Source organism: Calliphora vicina, chromosome 5 (genome assembly GCF_958450345.1).
Source record: "Calliphora vicina chromosome 5, idCalVici1.1, whole genome shotgun sequence".
Classification (NCBI taxonomy): Eukaryota; Metazoa; Arthropoda; class Insecta; order Diptera; family Calliphoridae; genus Calliphora; species Calliphora vicina.
In genome coordinates, this window is record NC_088784.1 from 13,916,231 (window position 1) to 13,942,760 (window position 26,530).

The 26,530-nt window shown below is 31.9% G+C and overlaps 1 protein-coding gene across 1 annotated transcript; it reads left to right on the forward strand.

The window, feature by feature from the left end:
- The first annotated feature begins 944 nt into the window (after positions 1-944).
- Positions 945-26,530, forward strand: rgr (regular). Its single transcript, XM_065512248.1, has 4 exons — positions 945-1,839; positions 24,506-24,634; positions 24,712-25,425; positions 25,548-26,530. Exons 1-4 carry the CDS (start codon positions 1,072-1,074, stop codon positions 26,520-26,522), a joined length of 2,586 nt encoding a protein of 861 aa, XP_065368320.1. The 5' UTR covers positions 945-1,071; the 3' UTR covers positions 26,523-26,530.

Genomic DNA, 26,530 nt, shown 5'->3' on the forward strand with positions numbered 1-26,530 from the left:
ATCCGTCTGTTAAAATCAATTTTCTGAAGACCCCAGATATCTTCGGGATCCAAATCTTCAATAATTCTATCAGACATGCTTTCGAGAAGTTTCCTATTTGAAATCAGCAAAATCGGTCCATAAATGGCTGAGATATGAGGAAAAAACTAGGACAACCTCGATTTTTGACCTATTTTTCACCTATATCTGGATTTATGGATTAATGACTTAGATTAATATAGACAAAATGATAGATATTTCACAGACCGTAGTAAGTTGGACCTACAAAGGGTCAAAATCGGAAAAAATATTTTTTAACCCGAATTTTTTTTTTCTAAAAAACAAAAAAAAATTTTTAAAATTAAAAAAAAAAAATTTTAATTTAAAAAAGAAAAATTTCAAAATAACAAATCGAAAAAAAAAATTTTTTCCAAAAAAACTTTGGAAAAGAAAATAAATTTTGTTTACCTAAAAATATTTAAAATTTGTATTTTGAAGTATAATTTGGTGAAGGGTATATAAGATTCGGCACAGCCGATTATAGCTCTCTTACTAGTTTAAATGTCGCCCTTCTCATTATAAATTTTACAAATATTTTCAAATAACTTTCCTATAGGGAACGTATGATAAATATTAATTTGTTTTTATTAATTAACATTTCTTAAAAATTCAACATACCAACGATCTTTAAAATAGGGGATCCATAGACGCCCCAAACTAACAATAAGGTGACCATACACAAACAATAAATGCATTATTATTATTGACTCTCTCTCTATACTTTGAGGGGTTTTAATGAGAAAGCAGGCAGACACGCATTCAAACAACAACAACAACACCAGCACTAACAAATCAACAACAACACTAAAAAAAAATAAAAAACAAAACAAAAAAAGCTTAACCGTATGTTGAAGAAAACTTACTGTAAATTGGTGAATAAAATTCAGTTAGCGGCCGGCATTGAAACAACTAACAACGGGTGCGGTAAAAGTGTAGTACGGAAATAAATTGTGGTTAAATTTTCTAATAAAACGTATAATTGTTATAGAAAACTGTTCAAGTTATAAAAAGAAAACAACAAAATAGTTAAAAATGTCCGCCTTATTGGGATCTCCCATAAATTGGCAACCCGATGATTATGTATTTTTTCGCAAATGTGGTGAAATCACAATATCACCCGATATACAAAATATCGGTTTCAATTGTTTGTTCTGTACGGGCATTTGTCTGCAAACCGATATATTTCTACAACATTTACAAGAACAGCATAAAGAGGAAGTTTTTAATTTGTATGAACAAGAAAATTGTACAGAAAATAATTTAAGTGCAGAAATAGTGTTGGATTTAAATAATTCACAGATTACCACAAATAATACCTATAACATTAGTAAACACAATGAAATGTGTGAGGAAACACAAGAAATAACAGAAAATTATATAATTGTAAATAGTTTAGTGGCCACGGAACAAACTTTAACGCCTCCGAACGACCTCAATTTAGTGTTTAATTTAGAATCTAGCGATTTATTAACATTAACCCCGCCAAATCAAGACTTAGAAAATCTTATTACACTTAATCCCTTGGAAAATCTTGCCAACAACATAAACACCACCAACAATAGCAGCACTAGCAGCACCTCCACATTGACCAGTAATGCTATGCCATGCTTTCCTACACCCCCTAACGTTATTTCCGCCTCCGTTGGCTATTTTAAATGTTTACCGGATGACAAAGAATGTGAAATAGGCGATGGCGAAGATAGTGGTATTATGTTGGTGCAGAGCCCCTGCACCAGTGACGACTGTACTGGTAGTTTTAGTGATTGCATGTCATTTACTGAAGATAGCACCAGTAACAAGGTATGTAAAATGTTTAAATTCTATAGAAAGTGAAAATATTTGATACAATACTCGTGTTACCAAAAAAGAGTTGCCAGGAATTAGGTTATTTCAATTCCTAAAAAATAAAAAAATCCATTTATTTTAAATAGTTGCCTGTCTCCTCTGAAATTCTAATGTACAATTCACGGGTCCTATTTAAAAATGGAGGATGTGTTTTAGACATTTCAGCGTCGTATATGCAATATACTCAGTGGCTTAAGTTAGCTTAAAACGAGAAAGTCTAGAGGTATAGGTCATTAATATGTATGAGATGGGAGGGAAAAGTTCAGACAGACACTTACATATCAGTTAATAAGCAGTGCACCATTAAAATTAAGTAAACTGATTGAAAAGACGACTTGAATAAGTGAGAATTAAAAGTGGAATTTTTTATTGTTGAATTTTTAGTACAGTTTTTTATTCTGTATTATCTTAGATATAAATCATTCATTTATAAAGAATTGTTATTGCTTTTGGTGTCGGTATTAACTTCTCTCGATTTATATCGAGCTTTCCAAGAGATTGCACTATACGAGTTGTTATAGATGGGATCTCATCCAACGATTTCAAGTGTACTGCAAGGCTCTGCTCCTACACTATTACTTATTTTTGTAAATGATCTTCTACGTCAAACTTCCAACCCTATCTATTATTTTGCAAATGACAGCAACAATTGCCATTCATATTCATTCAATTACAGGCCAAGCCTGTCGGAGATTGGGGCAATGAGACAAAAAAATTAATAATTCCCTTAATCGTGACCTTCTAAAAATCTTTGAATGAGTCGCTTTCAACGCTCGCACGACTCAGTGTTGCATGTTGACACAAAAACGAACGACAAACCATTTATTAATGAGTGGTGTAAATATTACGAAATCAGACGATCTTGATGTTCTGGGCATGAGAATTCAATGTGATGTCTGCTGGTCTGAACACATTTTTCAAGTGTCGAAAGAAGCATTCAAGTGTCTCGGATTTCTGAAACGAATAAGGAATCTCCTCACTATTTACACCAACTATATCCAAACGAAAATGGAATACAACTCCCATGTATGGGCAGGTGTTTAAAAGTCTGTTTTGGAGATTTTCGACCGCGTACAGGAGAGGGCGAAGGTGATTATTGGTGACAGTAGGGTATCCAATTTGATTGATTCGCTGAAGCACCGACACAATGTGGGTTCCATTTCACTGTTCATATGAAATTAGGAAACTTGTGCCTGATGCCAGCAGATTTTTACGTAATACTCGTTTTTCATCAAGCACACATTCCTTTGTGGTCGATTGGTCAGTTCACCGCACAACACATCTACAGGGAAAATTCGTTCTTTAGCCATACTGTACGTATGTGGAACAAACTTCCCGCTGAAGAGTTTCCTCTCATTTTCAATGTAAGAAAGTTCAAATCGAATGTCCACAAACACTACTCCCTCTCTCCTTCCTTCCATAACCTATTTTCCTATTTCCAACATAATTCCTTGCATGATCGCCTGAGTGCTGGTCCAAAAAAAGCTATTATATCAAATACGCTTAATACGCGTTTTTCATCAGGAACACATCCCTTTTAGGTCGATTGGTCAGTTCACCACACAACTCATGTACATGGAAAATTCGTTCTTTAGCCGTACTGTACGTATGTGGAACAAACTTCCCGCTGAAGTGTTTCCTTTCATTTTCAATGTAGGAAAGTTCAAAGCGAATTGCCACGAACTCTACTCCCTCTTCCATCACTTCCATGCATGATCGCCTGCTGGTCCAAAAAAAAAGCTATGATACCAAATTTGGCTAGAAAAGGAGAGTGTTTTTAAAGAGTTTAAAGTGATTTACGTGGTGGCTGGCTACAATTATAATCTCTATTAATCCGTTTTGATAACATCACACCACTCAATGAGATCGCTGAAAAACTACATCAAGACCAGATGCTAGTATGGGAGTACCAAATTCAACCTGTTGCATTCAGATAATCACACAGTACTCGATATCTTAGTTAAATCATTAGAAATCTGTATCGCAATAATTGAAGAGCCGGTCATTCACAGCTTTTTTCCTATTCGCGGTCCAGCTAACTGCGACAGTAACCAATGACCCGTTAACACTGATATTTTCCTCAAAATATCCTTTCGGTTCCTACACAGAGAAAACAGATTCGTGATAGCAACCGAATTTGTTGCCAATCGAATGATTCTACCTTAGTGACCGAATTTTATAATTGTGGCTACAAAATTTTGGAAGGGGTAACAAAAGTTTGGTTGCTTCAACCAAAATTCTTCTTTATCAACTGAATTTCTGTTGATAGAACCGAAAAATTCTATGTGTGCAACCGAATCATTCGATTGGCAACAAATTCGGTTGCTATCACGAATCTGTTTTCTCTGTGTATTCAAGGGATACTGCAGCTGAGACATTTAAAGCAGTTCCTTCTCTGACCAGCTTGTCTGCCTGCTCATTACTGTAGTAGTCCCAGTGCTCAGGAACCCGAACTAGAGTGATGTCAGATAAACGATTTAACGTTGATAGTTCTTCCTTACACTGACTGACTAACTTGATGCCATTAGTCTAACGAATATTCTTTTCGCGTAAAATTTTTCATGCCTAACTGATCGCCAACATCTCGGAATGAAATACGCTGGCTTTATCCGGAAGACTTATTGAGAATCTTAGTCCAAGTTCATCGCTGAAAACACCAGATCCAATGCCATAGTTCTTCTTGGAACTTGAACGTATTCTCTTTTTGTTGTGGTCAACCAAACTAGAGATCTACTTAAGCAGCTAAGGGCTCAAGCTTCATTTAGCAGCAGATATCTAACGGAAGGTGTAGAAATCAAGCGTAACCTTTTGGCTGATACTGTTCCGGAACATTTCCTTTTATAAAAATATAGTTCAGGATCTGTGCAAAGTCTGTAATGAACCTAGCTTCGTTGTTTACTACAAATTTACTACATTTATTTTGAGAAGCGTGTCTCTTTTGGGACCAACGTTCTTCCTAGTGTCCATTTATGGTTTTTTTAATGTTATGAGTTCCATTTTATTATGAGCTCTTGGCACATATATGTTTTACAACATTGTACGCATTGTATCAATTTCCTCTCAGTAATGTTCTCTTCATCTTCTTGGCTTTGGATTCATCCCTTGCTGCTTTTGTTTAACTTGTTCTGAGAAAGTCATTATTTTCAAATTCTATTACCTACCCCCTGTCTATACCTGATAAATTTGTATCGTGATAAACTTCAAAATGGTTGTCAAGATAAAAAATTATCAGGTATAGTCGTCTCCATTTATTAGTATTATTGCATCGTTATGACAAAATTGTTGCTGTTTTTACAGAGACAACTTTGTCTTGACAACAAACGTCATTAATTGTTATGATAAATATTTGTCAAGTATAGACCGGGGGGTTAATTCTCAAATATTTGAGGAGCCTTTGGGTGTTAGGGGCATTCTTTCTCAAATGCTCTCTATTTGACTTTGTTTTTTTCTGGGATATGACCTAAAGGCTTTGGAAACATGAAATAGTTACTCGGGGATAAATCCATAGAATAGCTCGGAATAGGCAGCATTTCGTAGCCTAATTCATGGATTTTATGCATGGAAACTTCGCATCTATGTACCCTTTTATGCACCCGATTGTGAGCAAACGCAGACATCTTGCTGAAAGCTTTCTCATACCCAAGTGGCTTCCATAATCTCTCACACTTTCAATCTCCGATCGGCCAAGATGTTGAGACCTCAACTGGGCGTCCAGATGGTTCGACTTGCACAGTAAACCAATTTGTTTCCATTTAAATTGATAGTGCAGATTTTTAATCAAACTTAGCCTTTATTTGAGTGATGGGTTTTTCCGCAAAAAATAATGCTTAATGAGCAGATGAAATTTCCTTTTTTCAATTAAATGACTCAGTTTGTTCAAATTTTGACAGGTGTCAGACGTAATTTCCGGTGAGCAGACGTAATTTCCGTTTTTCCAATTTCTCTTCAAGTCACGAGGTAATCTGCTATCGATGGCTGCCAAACTCAAACTAAATGACTCAGTTTGTTCAAATTTTGACAGGTATCAACTGACAGATGCCTGTTGGCAGGAGCAGTGTTGCCCTTTCAGTTAAGAGCTGGGAAATTCAAAAAGTCGCGGACTTATTGATCCACCCTAGTTTTGTGGTTATGTAAACAAACTAATTTTGACATCAGTGAACTTTGGTTGCAGCAAGGCGATCATACTATTCAGTTCTCGGCTTGGCGATGTCAATTGGCCGCCTCGTTTTGAGATTTAACGCCGCTGGACTATCTCTGGGGCTATTTCAAAGACCTGAACAGCTCACAAACAGCAGATGCTCTGAAGGAGGAAATTCGTCGCAGTATTTAAAAATTCGAATATTAATTCAAAACATTGTGAAGTTGTGTTAAACCATAAAGTAATCCTGGAATCCTAGCACATACGATTACATCAAGGCATCCCTATTTCCATATATGATGCGGCTTGGTTTTATGTACTTTATAGCAAATTGTCGTTATCAAATAGAAGGCGTAAATAACAACCAGAAAATTGCATTTTCAATTCAATTTCATTTACTATGTAGCTAGGCTACATATTTATTATTTATCTTTGCGCTTGTTTTACAAATACAAAATACAATAAACGGAATATAAATGAGAGGAAAAAACACAAAAGAAATACGCTTTGTCCAGTTGTTTATATTCTCAAATAATGTGAATGAAATTAGTTTATTTTTAGTCTATTGTTTTGGCAAACAAATCAAAAAAAAAAATAGACAGTGTACAGGGTAGATAAAAAATAAGGGGACAATAAAGATCAGCGATCTTTGAAAACTGAAACATTAAAAGGATTTTGATTTAATGTTAAATTTTTTAATGAAAAAATTGGGATTTTTAATTTTGCAAAAGAGGATCTTGTGTTTTTATCGCATTCGAGAATAATATAGAACATATTAATATTTAGACTGGATCGATAGAATTTATGTCTTAATTTATATGTTCGCTTAATATTTTTTATACCCTTCAGCTTCGTGAAAAGGGTATATATAAGTTTGTCATTCCGTTTGTAATTTCCACAAAATAATTTTCCGACCCTATAAGCCATGTCCGTCTGTCTGTCTGTTGAAATCAATTTTCTAAAGACCCCAGATATCTTCGGAATCCAAATCTTCAATAATTCTGTCAGACATGCTTTCGTGAAGTTTCCTATTTAAATTCAGTAAAATCGGTCCACAAATGGCTGAGATATGAGGAAAAATCCAGGACAACCACTATTTTTGACCTATATCTGGATTACTAAGTCATTAATGTAGACAATATGGATATCTAATGATCTACTATATCTACTATATAAGACCATAGTAAGTTGGACCTACAAAGTGTCAAAATCGGAAAAAATATTTTTTAACCCGAATTTTTTTTTAACCAAAAAAAATTAAAAAATTACAAATTCAAAAAAATAAATTTTAAAATTTTTTTTTCCAAAATATTATTTTTCAATGGACTTAGGTCTTTTTCTTAGAACTTAGAACTCATCATGAGTGGCAAGGGTAATTTCTACATTTTTCATTAGCAACCCCACAAAGTATATATATTCTGGATCGTTATAAATAGCGAAGACGATATAGCCATGTCCGTCTGTCAGTCTGTATGTTGAAATCAACTTTCCGTAGCCCCCAAATAACTTACAAACATGATTGATACATCAATAGATGGGAATTATTTCGGCTCGGATGGAATCGGAAAAAATATTTTTTAACCCGAATTTTTTTTAACCAAAAAAAAAAATTCTAAAATTTAAAAAAAAAATTCGAAAATTTTTTTTTAAAAAAAATTAAAAAACAACTTAGGAAAAAAAAATAAATTTTGTTTACCTAAAAATATTTAAAATTTAATTTTGAAGTATAATTGGTTGAAGGGTATATAAGATTCGGAACAGCCAAATATAGCTCTTACTTGTTTTAATTTCAAACTATGAATCCTTACCCCCTGTCTATACTTGACAAATATTTATCATAACAATTAATGACGTTTGTTGTCAAGACAAAGTTGTCTAAGCAAAAGTACTAACAATTTTCTCATAACGAAGCAATAATACTAATAAATGGAGACAATGCCAGGTAATATTTTATCTTGACAACCATTTTGACGTTTATCATGATAAAAATGTATCAGATATAGACAGGGGGTTATGAAATTATTAATTTTAACTAAAGTATCTCCATTTAAAGTCCCTAAGTTTGGGAGCTAATTCTCTCATTCGTGATCGAATTAAATTTCGAATAATTCTTAGCGAATGCCATCTTTATACATTTCTTACATTTTATTCTATATCGAATAAGAGAACACCAGTACTTCTTTACTTGTCCAATTTCTTTGCTTTCACACTGTACAAACATTTAACTCTATTTTCTTTTGTTTTTTTTCCAAAAAAGAAAAAAAAAATTATTTCATTGCCATTTATTTTGCATATGGGAATTTTAAATTATTTTGTTGCTCAACTTTAGACAACTTTTTCAAACGAGTTCTCCATATTAAGAAAGCTAGAAAAAGGAATTCATTACACGTTTGTGTAAAAGGGGTAATATTTGTCCTTTTTATATAAAAAGTTTTTGCCCTCCATAATAGTTGGTTCATAAATAATTAAAATTTAAACATGTTTGTAAGTATATTTATGTACATACATATTTATATTTAAACCAAATGTTGACATTGTTGACTCAAGGTTGTTGAAACTAAAATTCTTTTTTTTTTTCTTGTTCAAATTTCATTTGCTGTGATGTGCCAGTGCAACAAGAAAAATAAACATCCATAAAATTGAACAAATTATTTTTCTAAACATTTTTGTTTTTTATGACAACTATTAAAACAAACAGTCCAACGAAAACAGTGCATAAAATGAAAAACACACTTGAAAATTTTAATTCATAATCATGTATATTATATATTGTTATGTACATATATTTTAAATAACTATATAAACATTTCTTTCAATGTTTTAGTCGAGTTATTCTTCTAAAGAATTCTATTCATCCTGTTTTCATTCACTGGTTTCTAAAGAATTTTATTTACCCTGGTTGGTAAGTAGCAAAAGAAGCTATTAATTTAAATAAATACTCCCCTAGGTATGCTTTAAGGATATTAATTCAAATTTTATATGAAAGTGAGAGCACAAGGTTCTAATACATTTTGTTTAATATCCAAGTATAATCAAGTGCTTTATATACGTTTTGTTCATTATCTTTGTTCTTAAGTAAATGGCAACACTGATAAACTAAAGGAACTTAACTGTATATGGTTTGTGTCCGTACTTATGGCGAAACTTAAATATGGCAGATGCGAAGCACAATAAAAATTAATTTAAGGCTAATATAATTAAACAAATGAAATTAATTGCTGGAAATTGTTAAGTAATTAAGGACTGTTTGCAATTATTTTCGTAATATTTAAAGTAGGCTATCGTAAAGATTTAAAAACTTCAAATTTAAGAGGTGAAGAAAAATATTTATGTTCATAGAACTAAATTATTTTCGTTCTACGCTAAAATATCGCTGGATTAACATGCAAAGGCTCTAAGGCCATATTTTAAAAGAGAGACAAAAAACATTTAAACTTTTTTTTTGCGTAAATATTTTTGAATTCTGTAAACACAATTTTTTTTTGTATTTTTCTTTGTTTTCTAAGTGCGTAAAAGCAAAATGATAAAATAAGTATTTGTCGAGATAAAAGGTTTTTTGGACTTGAGTGGCAAGGGTATATACCCTAAGTATGTCATTCAGTTTGTAATTTCTACATTTTTCATTAGCGACCCAACAAAGTATATATGTATATTCTGGATTGTTATAAATAGCGAAGTCGATATAGCCATATCCGTCTGTTCGTCTGTATGTTGAAATCAACATTCCGTAGCCCCCAAATAACTTACGTACATTAATATATCCGGAATTCTCGGTTGCTATAAAAATCGACAACATCGGTCCCCAAATGGCTGAGATATTCAGCCCAATTATGAATAAAAATTTCCCCGGGAGTTTGTTCCGTGTGAATTTTTCCCATTGAATTTGAATAGGGAAAAAACTCTCGGACAACCTCAATTTTTGGCCTATTTTTGAGCTATATATGGATTACTATTTCATTAATATAGACAATATAAATATCTAATGATAGATATTTCAAAGTCCATTGCAACGATGTATATAAGGCTATACCTATAATTTGTCAAAATCGGGAAAAATATATTTTAACCCGAATTTTTTTTTTCATCAAAAAATTTTTTTTGTCATAAATTTTTTTTTCAATAATAAAAAAAAAATTTGGAAAAAACTAAAAAGAAATTTATTGCAACGATAAGTAATTTGGATCTAGAATGGGTCAAAATCGGGTGAAATATTTTTACACCCGAATTTTTTTTTTAATTTTCAATAATAAAAATAAAAAAAAAAATTTTAAAAAATTTGGAAAAAAACTAAAAAAAAAATTAATTGCAATGATAAGTAATTTGGATCTAGAATGGGTCAAAATCGGGAGAAATATTTTAACCAAAAAATTTTTTTTGTCATAAAATTTTTTTAAAAAATTTAAAAAATTAAAATAAAAATTCCGAAACAAATTTAAAGAAAGAAAAACAATTTCGAAAAATTTTGAATTTTTTTTTTTTAAATTTTCGAAATAATTTTGAAATTTTTTTAATTTTTGTATTTTAAAGTTTAATTTGGTGAAGGGTATATAAAATTCGGTACAGCGGAATATAGCTCTCCTACTTGTTTTTCTCATCATATAAAAATGTAGACACCTCGTTGATAATGTCGCCAAGAAGTCACCGAAACAATCGACAAACCTGGTGCATTCCTAAGGGCTGTCAACTCAGCAATCATTTGCTGCTACAACAACCACAACAAACCTGGTGTCTTGGAGACACTTGTCCCCAGGTTTCATTCAGGGAATTTAAGGCCAACAATAACATTTTTTTCTATCTTCTTAAAAATTCAGGTTTTTTTAAATTTTTTACTTTTATTTTCAAACATTTGTCCGAGCCAAATGAACTGCTAATCTTTTCAGTACAATAACGAAACAAAGTGATGAATTAAGTGAAAATTATGTTCTTTTATAGCGTTCAAGCATAATTTCGGACATGCAAAAATCGTCTTTCAAGGTATCTAATCTTCAATTCGCATGGTACCCAATTTCCTAGCTTTTGGATGAATCCTGCTGCTTGCAAACATTATGAAATTGCTGATTGAAAAGCTTCCAATTCAAAAGATCTTGTTGCCTCCAATTCTTGTTCTTCAAACTTTTTTGGCTGGCCCGGAAGATATATGTCTTCCGAGTCAAAATCACCACTTCTGAAACGCACAAACTTGCGTTAGTTCATTGGCATGTCACAAAATGCCTGAAAAGTGTCAATCGCTAGGACATCGCAATGTCAAACTAACTGGACCCTTTCAAATAACGGGTTCTCTAAAATAACTAAATCGCAATTGATTTCTAATGCTTTTCAACTGTTAATTCTGTCCCCCAAATGATTACATTGTGTGTTTTTCTTAAACATCTGTTTTAATCTCACTCTAAATCAATAATTTGTATTCGACATAACTAATTAATTTTATTTAATTACATTTACACTTTTGGTTTACAAAGAAAGAAAACACTTGTTAAATTTTGGCAATACAAATATTTATTTGAGCAGAGGCGTAGTCAATCAAGTCAAATTATAAGGGATTATTATCATTAGCAAGTAGCAATGATTCCAAGGCGTATTTAACAAGGTGACAGCAGTGGCGAATTGAAATAAATACAGGCGAATTCAATTATTTTTTATATATTTAGCAAGGCGAATTTATATACAGGTGGTGTCGGTGGCGAATTCAGTAAAATACGAGCGAATTCATTAATTTTTTATATATGGAGTTTGACATTCAAAACCACTCTCTCATTGTTTGAAATGTCAAACTCCATATATAAACAAGTAAGAGAGCTATATTCGGCTGTGCCGAATCTTATATACCCTTCACCAAATTATACTTTAAAATAATTTTTTTAAATATTTTTAGGTAAACAAAATTTAATTTTTTTTTTAAATTGTTTTTCAAAATTTTTTTTTTCAAATTGTTTTTTAAAAAAAATTTATTTTTTTTTTTTTTTTTTTGGAAAAAAAATGTATGACAAAAAAAATTTTTGATGAAAAAAAATTGTAGGTCCAACTTACTATAGCCTTATCTACATCGTTGCAATGGACTTTGAAATATCTATCATTAGATATCCATATTGTCTATATTAATGACTTAGTAATCCAGATATTGATCAAAAATAGGTCAAAAATCGAGGTTGTCCCGGTTTTTTGCTCATATCTCCGTTATTTATGGACCGATTTTGCTGATTTTAAATAGCAAACTTCTCGAAAGCATGTCTGACAGAATTATTGAAGATTTGGATCCTGAAGATATCTGTGGTCTTCAGAAAATTGATTTCAACAGACAGACGGACAGACAGACAGACGGACATGGCTTAATCGACTCCGCTATCTATAAGGATCCAGAATATATATACTTTATAGGGTCGGAAATGAAAAATGTAGAAATTACAAACGGAATGACAAACTTATATATACCCTTCTCACGAAGTTGAAGGGTATATGAAATGAATTCGATCGTATTTGCCTGAATTCGCCACCGACACCACCTTGTATATAAATTCGCCTTGATATGGAGTTTGACATAAATGCGTAGTGGTGAATATTTTGTATATGTGTAGTTTGACATTTATGCAAGCTTTTACTATGCTGCCGATGACAACCAAAACTGATGCCAAAAACTGAGCGACATTTTTCGAATCGTTTTCGAATGTGTTTAAGAAAAACGTTAATTACTAGCACTTAAACCGTTTTCTTTCTGGTTGGTGGAAAACCAGTTGCCCTTTTTAGCATTATTGGAGAAAAAGTGCAAAGAAAGTTAATAATATTTCCCCCGTAAGAAAACGTCATTTGATTATTGACAGCTAAATTTCGTAATTACATCTTCCTGCAGTATTAAAGTAATAAACTCAGTTTTAGAAATATTTTTTTTTTTGGGGAGGGGCGGTTGTTTATTTTTCCCCCCAATTGAATGCGCTTGTATTTTTCAATATTTTATTTAGTTTTTCTGTTTATGCACATGCATTTTCGAATATTTTGATGATCCAAAATAATAATCCAATTGTAAGCATTTGTTTTTGTTTTTTTTTTGAGAAAATTGTTTAAACGTCAATGCTAAATTGCTTTCCGTTTATTTATAAATATTTTCCTAATAAAATATTATGCATTTTCTCGTATCTTGGTGGTTAAACTTACAAACATTAATTAAAAAAAACACCACTAGAAAAGAAAATAAATTAATAATTATAAATAAATTTTGAATATTTGCAAAGGTGTTTTTATAATGTTGCTTTAAATAAAATCTGTGTAATTAAACGTTAATTGACATTTATGGACTTGAGTCATTTTGAAAAAATGTTGACATTTAAAAATGTTTTTAATTTTTGTGGTTTAGTAAAAGGGAAATTTTTAAATTTAAACTAAATATTTAAAAGAAATTGAAAATTAAAATATGTTTCCTGGATTTTATTACACTTTTTAGGATTGTGTTTGTTAACTCATGGTCTAGACTGGCAATAAATTCATTAACATTTATTGCAGCAAATGTCAAAATTTCCATTATTCTATCTACTCATTCATTTATAGAATATAATACCTATTAATGGAAAAGCTTAACCCTTAAATGCATGATTTTTAATTTTATTTTTTCTATAAAGTATCAAATATTTAGTTGATTTTTATTTATTATATTTCCTTTAGCTTTAGTTTGATTTAGAATTTCTTTAGCTGAAACTTTTCGTATTCCATTTGATTTTGCTGAAGGAGAATCTGAATTAGTATGAAGCTTATGTTCGTATAAAATTAAGTGGAACTGGAATGTAGACAATTGGCAACAATATGCATTAAAGGGTTAAAAATGGAAAAGCTTAGTCAACAAAGTAGCTAAGTCCATTTAAAAAAAATTATAATTTTTAATATAAAACAATATAGTCTTTGTCTAACAATTACAATAACAAATGTTCAATTTCCTTTCAAAACAAATTCATTTCAATAACTGTCGTTTTCCTTAAGCCCTCGATAAAATATTCTAGCCATTCATTAAAACTTTTTGATCTTTTTAAGCCAGAAAATGACGCTATCAACAAATTTGTTCCCCCCGTTTAAAATCGATAGCTGACTAGACACTTTAATATAAATAATTAATGTTCAGTCAATAGTTAAACTACAGTCATTGTAATAATTTATATTTGTATTGTTTTAAGAAAAAAGTAGACATGTTAAAATGACAAACAATTAATTTTCATGTTTACCAAAAAAAAACTTCCTAAATCCACCTTATTTCTTCCCTTAACATAATTACTAGTTGAACATTAAACTCGACTCTTTTCTTTTTTGGTGGTTAATTTATTATCTAGATTCAAGACTAAATTTCTTGGTCTATACAAGTAATTGTTTGATTTTTTTTGTTATTTTCTATTTTATCTTACTATTTGTTTGGTTTGAAATTAAAAAAGATAAGTGTTTCATTTTTCTATTGTTTTTACATTCAAAAGCATAGCAAAATAATTAATGTTTATTTAATCACTCTAAAGAACTATATTTTTTCATGCAAGCCCCTCATAAAAAATCAATATCAGAGAAATTTGTATTTGTGGCGATTAAATATTCGATTATCTCACCACTTGAAATGAATTATTTTTTTCACTTGAAATATTTCGTTTATTTTTATTTTTTTTTTTGCTTAATTGAGGGTGTAAATTATAATGTTAATACTTTTTAATTTGACTTTATCATTTATCAAATTATTTACTTACATATTTCGAAAACGTAAGAATATAGATTATTGGACTTTTGAAAAATAGAAATGCAATTTATTTGGGGTAACCACAGAGTGGAATTAAATTTTCATAACTGACAGCTACGAAATGTTAAAAAAACTAAGTTCAGAACAGTTTTATCATAACTTCACTTGATTTCTGATATCATTTAGTAAAATCTAACTTTCGAATAAAACCTTAGATTTTTTCAAAACCTTTACTTTAGAATCTTTGAAATCAAGGGGGTTTTTTCTGAATTCACAGTTCCAGGTGGTATTTCCCCCTTTTTTTTTTAAAAAAAACGTATTATTCATCGCTGGCTCGTCTGATACATAATTCTTTAAACCTTTCATAGTTTGCTGGTATTTTAGCTTATTCTCAAAAAGGGCCACTGCTCCAACCTAGACATCTAATGCCAAATTGCGATCTGTTCAGCTCTCTCACAAGTTATGGAGAAAATGTTAAAATAACACTTCAATATATAGAAAGGAAAGTCAAATTGAGATTTTTTCGTCTAGAACCCTTCTTTACGACTTATTTGCTGTAATAATAGGCCATTACAGATTTCAAATGATCTGGAATTTTGGTGTATGGTGTATTTTTATACCCTTCACCTTCGTGAGAAGGGTATATATAAGTTTTTCATTCCGTTTGTAATTTATACATTTTTCATTTCCGACTCTATAAAGTATATATATTCTGGATCCTTATAGACAGCGGAGTCGATTAAGCCATGTCCGTCTGTCTGTTTGTCTGTATGTCTGTTGAAATCAATTTTCTGAAGACCCCAGATTAGGGTATTCATTCGACTAATGATCGTTCGATTAATCGAATAATTTCTTACGAATAATTATTCGAACAATTTAAAAATGACAATTTTCGAATAACGAATAATTCGAACAATTTTATATAGAATAATCGAATAAAACGAATAAATGTTCATATATATTTAAATTTATTAAATTGCTTAAAATTTTTCATAATTTCAAATTTAAATAAGTAATAATGACTTACAAAAATTTTATTGTTTTTGAAATTCGACAAATAACTAAGGACAAAGAGACTTTCGATCACTGTAGATGAGTGTTCCGATAGCTACTTCTATAAATATATAAATATTACTGCAAGAAGTTACAATTCTAAAAACAAATCTTTCAAAATTTTTAATTTAGGACTTGAACCAATGAAAATAAAAGGTACGGAATAAAATATTTGTTAGTTAGCTGGCGAAATATTAGAAGAACCCCAATTAATAATCAAAATTTGAACTCAGATTAAAGTGGAGTTGAATTTGATGGAGAATATGATTTTACATTTATAATGATTACGTTGAAACAGACGAAGGCCATGATCTTAAAATATACATATGTATATAAGTGATGTTATTAACCCCGTACGTAAGTGTTGCAAAATATTTAATAAATCGAATGATAATCACAAATATTGAAATCTGACACTTTATTGCAAGAAAAGCATGGAGTATAAGACGAACTCCATGCTTTTCTTGCAACAAAAAATTATTTTGAATATCGTTGAACATCTTTGTCAATCATGCACTGCCTGACTTCAAATTAGCCACGTTCACTGACAATGATATCAAACTTTGGACAGATTCCCTATATTGTGTAATTCCCCAAGTCCACTTTATTAAGCAAAGATTCGGCAACGTTGATAGAGCTTGATGTATAATACAATTTGTTATTAATAATTTAGAAATAGTGAATAATTAATTTACTAAAGAATTAGTTACTCAATTTAAAATCCGAATTAATGGACGACATAAAAACGTTCTTAATACGTTTATATTGTATTTGAATTCAGGATCATGTCCAACTAGATCAAATTTTTTAAAGCATAGCTCCAAAACGGAAACTAAAGGGTTTGCTAGTCAATTGTTTTGTAGATTGTTCGGGAGTTAATCTGATCAGAATATTTCGGTTGAAAATTTAATGATGGGCTTTGTTTTCGAATGTTTTTTGACATTATCAATACTTGAATTGTTAACTTTAACGTTATTTTTTGTTTTTCTTTAACAATAAAATATTAAAAAATCGACATCAAAACTTCATTCCTTACTTTTTTAAAAAAAATTAAATTATTCGAATAATTCGATTAATTTAAAACGTGTGATCGAATTATTCGAACAAGTTAAAATCTCTTATTCGAATTATTCTTTTTATTCGAACAAGAGAAAAATCGAATAATTCGAATACCCTACCCCAGATATCTTCGGGATCCAAATCTTCAATAAATCTGTCAGAGAAGTTTGCTATTTAAAATCAGCAAAATCGGTCCATAAATAACGGAGATATGAGCAAAAAACACGGCCAACCTCGATTTTTGACCTATTTTTGATCTATATATGGATTACTAAGTCATTAATATAGACAATATGGATATCTAATGATAGATATTTCAAAGTCCATTGCAACGATGTAGATAATGCTATAGTAAGTTGGACCTACAATGGGTCAAAATCGGGAAAAAATATTTTTTGACCCGAATTTTTTTTTCATCAAAAAATTTTTTTGTCATAAATTTTTTAAAAAAAAAAAAAAATTTTAAATTTGAAAAACTTTTTTTTAAAAAACAATTTCGAAAAAAAATTAAATTTTGTTTACCTAAAAATATTTAAAAAAAATTATTTTAAAGTATAATTTGGTGAAGGGTATATAAGATTCGGGACATCCGAATATAGCTCTCTTACTTGTTTCGTCTAGAACCCTTCTTTACGACTTATTTGCTGTAATAATAGGCCATTACAGATTTCAAATGGATTTCGGGATTGAAAATTTTGCGAAACTCTAATTCCAAGTCAAAAGAACTGCTCATCTTTTGAGGCCAATACAGAATCAAGTAATAATCGGATACTCTGTTCAAAAGTTAAGCATATCCCCGAGAGAGCGTTCTACTTCGATCGAAACAAATAGTAGTAGAACGGGGCAAGGGGTGGACTATAAAGCGGGTGAGGAAAAACTTCCCAACCACTTCATTCTAAATACTTTTTAACAGGTATTACAACATGTGGCCGAGCATTGTCATAATCATCACGAATCAGTTGCTTCGGGAACAGGTTCCCTGTGGAAGTCTGGTCTGATTTCAGCAGCTCATAATAGACAGGACACTTTTGGTCCCACCAAATACAGAGCATTATCTTAGCGCCATGGGTATTTGGCTTTGGTGGTGAATCGGCTGGTTGGTCTAGCTTCACATACGATCTCTTAAGCTTCGGGTTATCGTAATGGATCCATCGCTAGTAATGATTAGGTACAAAAATAATTTTCTTTTATAGCAGACATACAGAATCGTATTTCAAGGTCTCTCTACTTCAATTCGAATGGTATCCAATTTATCTGCTTTTGGATGTATCCTGCTGCTCGCAAACTTTTGAAATTGCTACTTATGTGGCTGCCAGTAGCTCTGTCTGCCTGTCTGTCTCCGGAATTCTTCCGGCTCGGTTGCTATTTAATATCGACAAAATCGGTCCACAAATGGCTGAGATATAAGGAAAACATCAGGACAACTTAGATTTTAGTAAGTTGGACCTACAATAAAATTTGAAAAAACCAAAAAAAAAAATTCGAAAATTTTTTTTCCAATCAGGTATAGACTCCCTGTCTATACCTGATAAATTTTTATCATGATAAACGTCAAAATCGTTGTCAAGATAAAAAATTATCAGGTATAGTCTTCATTTATTAGTATTATTTCTTCGTTATGACAAAATTGTTAGTGCTTTTGCTCAGACAACTTTGTCTTGATAATAAACGTCATTAATTGTTATGATAAATATTTGTCAAGTATAGACAGGGAGTTAAAATGGACTTAGACACTTTGCTCTCTCAGCTAACGGTATGACAATGGGTTAACTCCATGGAAATTTAACTTAATGAGAGATATGTATCCAGAAATACATATTTGTAAAATTATTGTTAAAATTAAACAATAATTTCCATTTGTTATTAATTTTCAGTACAACAGGGGTTTCCTAGAATTTATATTTATAAACAATAAAACCCATAAAATGTTTTTTATTACATATGTACGTCATTTTGTTATTTGATAATTTAATTTGAATATTGTTTATTTCCAACATTTATCAGTTTTGATTCCATGGCGTAATTTAAAACCATTACAGACATTATGTTTAAACATATTTTTTCTATATTTTTATCAAAGACATCATAAATTTATTTTAATACTTTATAAATTATTTTTATGATCGTACTTTTTTGCCAATTTAAAATAAATAAATAATAAATAAATAAAACTTGTCAACAAATTAGACAAATGTTTCTTTATATAAATTCTCAAAATATAAAGAAATATTTTTTTTTAGAAATTGAAAATGTATTTCGTCATTGTTTTGCGTTATAAATAAATATTATTATTATCTTTATTAATATTATTGCATTTTGAAATCTTAGATTTTAGCATGTCATATTTTAGTTAAGTATCTCAGATACTCTTAATTACACTTGCAGTGAATATTTAATAAACAGAAAAGTATTAATATTAATACAATTTCCTAATGTTTATTTAATTATGGGTATTAGACTAATTAATTAGTAATAATAAAATATAAATTTTGAAAAAAAAAGTTTGAAACACGTGATAATTTATATTGAATATTTATTAAGAATTTAATTGTTGAATTGTTTTATTTTTTAATATAAAAGTGAAAGAAAAATTTAATCTAAAGAATGTTTAGTCTGATTTTTATGATTCTCAAAACAATATGGCCCAAATATAAAATTAGATAAACAACTCACATTATTTAAAGGATTTATAACTTTGTTTACAATTTAATAACTGTGATTTAAAGCCGATATAAACAATTTTATCAACCAGCTCCAAAATTCATGTAATCGTTATTATAAATTCAATATTTAATTAATTTATAGTCAAGCTAAGATAATGAATTTATAGAATTCTTTATTTACCATGTTGCAACTAATATTAATATTATTGTTTATTAGTTTAGTTAAACAAATAATTTGTATGCTGTTATTAACTGGTGTTAATGTCATTAACACGTTTCTAAGACCCTCCCTCATACACATGACTTAAAGGTAATTAATTTCATTAAAATTCAACAGAAATTTTGGAATTAACAATACTTTAAAATTTTTAAATACATATTTGCTAAATAATTAAAAATTATTAACTTTATACTTCGTTCATACAATTTAATTAGAGCATTTAATAAAAGTACACATTCTCGTCTGTGAACGTAGCAAACAAAAAAAAAATGTTGTTCATACTAAACAATTATTTTGAAATCGATCATTGTTGTTGGTAGAAATAAACGACAACAAATATTGTACATACTGTCATTGTTGACACAATCATAATTCTTGTTTATATTGCAACAAGTTTATTTTTATGGGCATTCTTTGTATCCCTATAGTTTTGCCGTCGTAACTATATAGTATTTTGAAAGTGTGTTCACACTATCTTTAACATTGAAGTCTATGGGAGGTAATATTCCAGAGGGAATCAAAGCAGATTTTGTTGTCATCATGCTCCATTAGTGTTCATAGATCTTCAGTACGGAGTAAGGATCGCCGAATCGCCAAAAAGGGTATTATGGGACCTTCGCCCCAGGATGGGGATACGTTGGGGACAGCTCGGCCTATGCGGGATCGTAAGGCATCCAGATATCGGTTGTGCTAAAACTACTCTTGTTTTATGCAGCAGTGTTTGTTCAGTTTCTTCAATAGAAAGTAAGCGGCTCCGAGAACTCATGCGGTAACTTGATGTGTTTACTGCATTCATATGAATATATTTCAAAGCTGCTGTGTACGATGCGTGATCATTGTTCGTACATGCAAAGATCTTTCCTGACATATCTCGGGGGCTCCAACTACATTATATGATATCCCAGAAGCAACTGAAGAGAAATCAAGATATTGTGTTCCTTGGCAGGTAAGCCCTTCGTTTTCTCATGAATATCGTGTAACCTGTATATCTGTAAGGATCCTGAGGGCGGAATATTGGCAGCTTTGAATGTTTCTTCACTGAGGGGTGACCGCATAATTTACCACTGACCGGCCAATCGTTCATATGTAGCCAACAAGGTTTTTTGTGCATTCAGGTAGTTTGGAGATGTGAACAATAGATGTGACGGGCCTTTTCTACTCAAGTAATTCACGGTCGATCTCTTCACGTTGTTCGGCAGGCGTATTGACTTTCGATAGATCCGGTACCACCAGAACCGTTCTTTCACACGGTTTATGCTAATTTACATCTTGGTAAACTTGAGTAGCTATGTCCCTCGAGTGTTTTCCCGACTGGAGGTAACAGAGTGGTATAACTCAAACCATTGCCTAGACATTGAGTACATTCGATGTATTAGGCTCTTGATGGAAAGGTTTAGTATCTTCGTCATTAACTCAACTCCTTGCTCATCATGGTTCATCGGCATGAAATTCCATCTGGGCCAATGACCTTAGAAGGATTGGAATTTTTGATGACCTCTCCACTTTCGTTAGGCAAGAAAAGTTGTTGTTCACCAGTGACTGATCGAACGATGTGAGGTTTGCGAACAACGCTTCGTTTCGCTTTATTTTTCTGGGTGTACAATAAACATTTGGCTAAGAAAGAGAGGTGTGAGAGAGGGAGAGATCTGACTGTAGACCATAACTTCTGCGCTCAAGTTGTAGTTCATCAAATGATATATCCAATAACGTTTGTCTTCGTTGGCCAATCTGCTAATTTCCAGGTTCAGCTGAGCAATCTGTGGGTTGCGAAGGTCGGTACTTCGGATGTTGTTCATCTGTGGGAAGTGGCGCAACAGGAATTCGTCCTTCCGGTATAAAGCGAGCGGCTGCTGTTGTGAGAGTCTCACGGAAAACACTTTGGCATTGAGGACATCTGAGGATTCTGGAAGATTTTTGAAGATGTGGCTGGTGAAGTTTCTGAAAGCGCTCCAGGCTGCTTTTAGATAATGTATGTGTGATGTTCGGAATACATAAAATCGCTTGGTTGAGTCAGGGATATGATTATGGGGAGGTGGTCTGATCTGAATGAAACTAGGGCTCGCCATGATGTTCATTTGATTCGGACCTACGCTAGCCATAATCCGGGTAGGGGCATCATGGTTCACAGTGCATACGGTGTACTCCTCAAGCTGTCCCGCCAACGCAGCGCTGATCGTCCCCTACAAGGCGAATTTATATACCAGGTGGTGTCGATAGCACAGCTGATTATTGTTTACCTTACTTGTTTAGATGTTTGAGCTGTCAAATTGTCTTGTGTTTGTTGTGGTGAATTCTACAACAAACGTAAAAATAACAGAAACAACATGGAAATTTTGACAGCTTAAACCGCATAAACAAAAACAAATTACAAGTGGTTTTTGTAAATGTTGTACTTGTTGTAGATTCGACACCACCTGGTATATAAATTCGCCTTGGTCCCCTATATTAGAATACCAGAACTCGTTGTGCACTTTAAAATCTCGTTAAACAAGGCGGGTGTTGCCGTTTATGACGGGAACTTATGTCGGAACAGTTGGACATTATAAAGCTCTAACTCTATATCTCCAAATCTGATAGCAGAAGAACAGAAGAAATGGCTGCACGATTTTTCGGATGGTTCAGTATTTTCGGAGAATATTGGACCCATTGTGAATGTACAGACTAGAATTCTGGGTAAGCTTTGTCTCCAGGACCGCGGCGCCCACGATGTTCTTCCTCATGAATATCTTATTCTGGAGTTGAAACAAGATGGTGAAGACATCAGGTCTTCGGAACGCAATCTAAGGGGTCAGATGGAATAGACGTCGTGGCTGATGATGTTCTTGTGGCTGGATAGCAGAGACTCGTAGGACAATTATGTAGAGAATGTCGATGATGAAGGCTTTGTCTATTACATCTATTTCAAGCATGTTTACTTTGGTGATCTTCCACACCTTGGTGTTATGCTTCAGAGGGAGATGAGGAGACACCCATACCTTAGGCTGCAAGGAGCCTAAAATTGATAAGAGTTTATTTTGCCAGATACGTATCTGGCACTACAAGAAATCAGTGATTTAGCCTGACTGTTTTTTTTGGTGGGATCCCTTCGGGAACACGTAGTGGCTTTGGCTAAAAACCTAAGCGGGAAGAAGGTTGTTGGTTAAAGGGCTAATGTTTGGCTAATGCAAATTTCGGACCAACAAATTTATCTTAGGGCTGCGGCCGAAACAATAGAACATTATTTATAGCTATGCCGATTGGATCGGTGCTTGAGAAAATTATTAGAGTGGATGGTGTTTGTTAGGATTTGGCTCTCGGTTCAGGTCAATTGTATGTGGCTCTTAAAATCACACCTTGACTTGATCGTTTGAGATCGCTGATGTATTATTAATTTCATATTAAACAACTTTGTATTTGCATTCTTTATTCCATTCTTTTAACCCCCCCATCTAATTTTCAGAGCCAGTGTAAACGTTACGTTTAATAAATTAGTATTGCTACGTATAGACGCACGTAATCAAACATTTATTTATTTCGTCAGCACAACAACAACAAAAATTCAAGATGAATGAATGAATGAATGAGTGAATTATTTGTAGTAGCAATTATAGTTGTTATTATTGTTGTTTTTTATTGTTATTGTTATAATTTTTTGTTGTTGTAGTACAAACATACATTTATTAGGCGTGTCAAAAAGTCTACTTGAATGCCAATGCCCGCATTTATATTTCTTTATTTACAAAACAAATACAGTATATTTCATTCTTAGTTAGCATGAACTTATTATTTATACACAATAATTGTTAAGAAGCATCTTCATTATTATCAGCGAATTACAATGGATACAGGTTGTGGCAAAAAAGTGGTGTTTTTAAGAGAACTTTTAGTTTAACGAATTTATACATGACGATTTTAACTAAACCTCTGACCACAGCTGATTTCTATGGCAAACGTCAAACTCAATACATAAAAAATAATTCGCCGCTTCAGCGAATGTCAAACTACATATAAATGTAGCTTTTTATAAAGGCTGAGAACTTTAAATTGAAATAAAACAGAGAAAAACTTTTTTGATATCCATCCATTTTCGGAATTCCATTACACATAATTTTAGGGACATTCACCCCTATCACGAATCAATATTTCACATGAAATATGTTCCCATTTCCCATTTTTCGTTCATAAACTTTGTTCACGTGAAAAAATTCCACATGTTGTGAAATTTTTACATGAAATTTTGTAAACAATAAACAGCTGCTTCGAACAAAATCAACTATTGTGAATGAAAAGTTTAGGGGAATATCACGATAGCAATTTTCCCTTCGAGGGAAATGGATATTTCATGGAAACATACGTTTCACATGTTTTTCACGATAGGGGTGATTATCTCTCAAATTTCCAATCCTTTAGAAACACACCCTTTACATTTCACTTTAATGTTTTTTTGTTGACGTTATCGTCATTATTATCATCTAAATCATCGTCGTCGTCGTCACTTTACCAAGTGATTGGTGAAATGGCCATAATCAATTGTTATTTGTTGTTCTGACATACAATTTGGGGTCCCCAAGTTCTTTCTATTCTTTCGCTTTAAGTTGAATAAAAAACAAACATAAAATATTAGTTTTTTATTGTTTTTAATGTTGAAAGTCTTGTAATTGCAAATATTTCAATTAAATTTTTATGTACAAGCACTCATATTAATTTAAAATGAAATTTTATTATTCATTTCTTAATGATATTTTCATAGAATTACTTATTTTTTTTATAGAGAATAACTTTAACCCTGCTTTCAATGTTCCTTTTATTTTCAGTCACCTCCCACCTACAGTGAAAATTGGCCTAGTCCAACAACTGACTATATAGAGCAACACTCTGAATCGGAAACAACAGCTAACAATCCGGATAAAGAATCGTCTACCAAAGGAAAATATTTAAAAACGGTAAAAATATATTTTATAGCTCCTTTAGAATAATTTATTTAGTTAATATAACAGTTCTTTATCAATATATTCCCTAGCCGGCTATGCGTAAAGCTTTAAATAATAAAGATCTAATAGTCTATCTGCTGGAAGCCTACAGAAACAATGAAAAACTTTGGAATCCCAAGCATTCATCCTACAAATACAATGCCCATCGTAATATATACAGTGAACTATCACAACCTTTACTTCATGATATGAAATACTCTCTAACGGGAGAGGAAATCTTTGGCATAATCAATGAGTTGCGAGGACGTTACCGCAGAGAATTGAAAAAATTCGAGGCCCGCAAGGGAAAACATAAAACACGTCTTTGGTATTTTGAGAAAATGGAGTTTCTGCGACAAGTTATTGAAGAAAAACGCAAAGAACGTAATAAGGATAAGGAGTGTACTCCAACATTAGATTGTAAAGAAGCTGAGGATTTAACTAATCGTCAAGTTTTAAGTTATTTATTGAATTTGTATCATCTATATGAGTGTCTTTGGAATCCTAATGATTTGGAATATGAATCATGTAGTAAAACGGAATTGTATGACGATATCGCTCAACAATTAAGAGAGAAACTAAATGTTGATATGTCTCCGGTGGAGTGCATGAATGAAATACAAAAGTTACGCATAAGATATCGCAAGGAATTGAGGATATTACATAAGCTGAAGGGTTTGTATCTGCCAAAGCTGTGGTGTTTTGATGAAATGGAATTCTTAAGACCCATAATGGAGGAGAAAATTACAAAGAATTTGAAAAAGGTAAGGATTTTTAGGAGTTTTATTTTGGAATTTTAAAGATAGGAATACCGATTTGACAATTTTTCACAAAAATTTGCTTAAAAAAACAAAAATTTTCATAATAAATCTCATTTTATTTTCAGACCACCCAGCAAACCCCTTCTTCTTTAAGTCAAAGACACGATTTCCTTAAGGCCAACGAAATACAGTTTGTCAATTTGGAACAACAGCTAGAATTCATAGAATTGTATCGCAATTACAACTCCCTGTGGGATGCAGATCATCCCGATTATAGATCAAGCACATATCGCAGAAATGCTTTAAATGAAATGCTGGATAAAGTAAATAAAACTTTAAATGAGGAACAAAAATGTAATCTTCAACAGCTGGAAAAAACCATATACCTACTACGTAAAGACTTTTCACATGAAAAACACAAACGGCTAATGGATAATAACAAAGATAAAGAGTCGGGAATGTCTTTTGTTTTATACGAAAAACTATCACAGTTTTTAAGCATTAACTTAGGACCCTTTCGCTGTGACAGCTGCCAGCAAATCTCGAAAACTTATGATCAATATAAAATGCACAAATCTAAACATGATGGCACGCTACCCTTTATTTGCACACTTTGCGGCAAGGGCTTTCAAATGCCCGGCAATCTTACCATACACATTAGAAGACATCGCCGAGATTTTCCCTATGCCTGTGAAATTTGCAGCAAATCATTTGCCACTTCCACGGAAGTTAATATACACATGCGCTCGCACACCGGCGAACGTCCCTATGTGTGTGAGTGGTGTGAGAAAACCTTTAAGACCTGGTCGTTTTACGATCTGCATAGGAGGACACATCTCAATCAATCGAATTTTCATTGTCCCATTTGTGATAAATCGTTTTATGAGCGCAATCGTTTCACCGATCACATGAATGTTCACTTGAATATACGCAAACATCAGTGCGATCAGTGTGGCAAGAGTTTTACGACATTGGGTAATTTGAAAAAACATTTGGATTTGCATGCAGCCGTTAAGAAGTATAAATGTCAGCCGTGTGGTAAACGTTTTGCTCAATTTGCCAGTTTACGTTGGCATCGTAAAACTCAACATGAGCAGTGAAATGGTAA

Bases quoted from the DNA above. Each gene is read 5' to 3' on its own strand.
- rgr (XM_065512248.1), top strand. From the start codon at position 1,072: ATGTCCGCCTTATTGGGATCTCCCATAAATTGGCAACCCGATGATTAT. The intron at 1,840-24,505 runs GTATGTAAAATG...TTTTATTTTCAG, and splicing joins AAGATAGCACCAGTAACAAG to TCACCTCCCACCTACAGTGA. The intron at 25,426-25,547 runs GTAAGGATTTTT...TTTTATTTTCAG, and splicing joins TTACAAAGAATTTGAAAAAG to ACCACCCAGCAAACCCCTTC.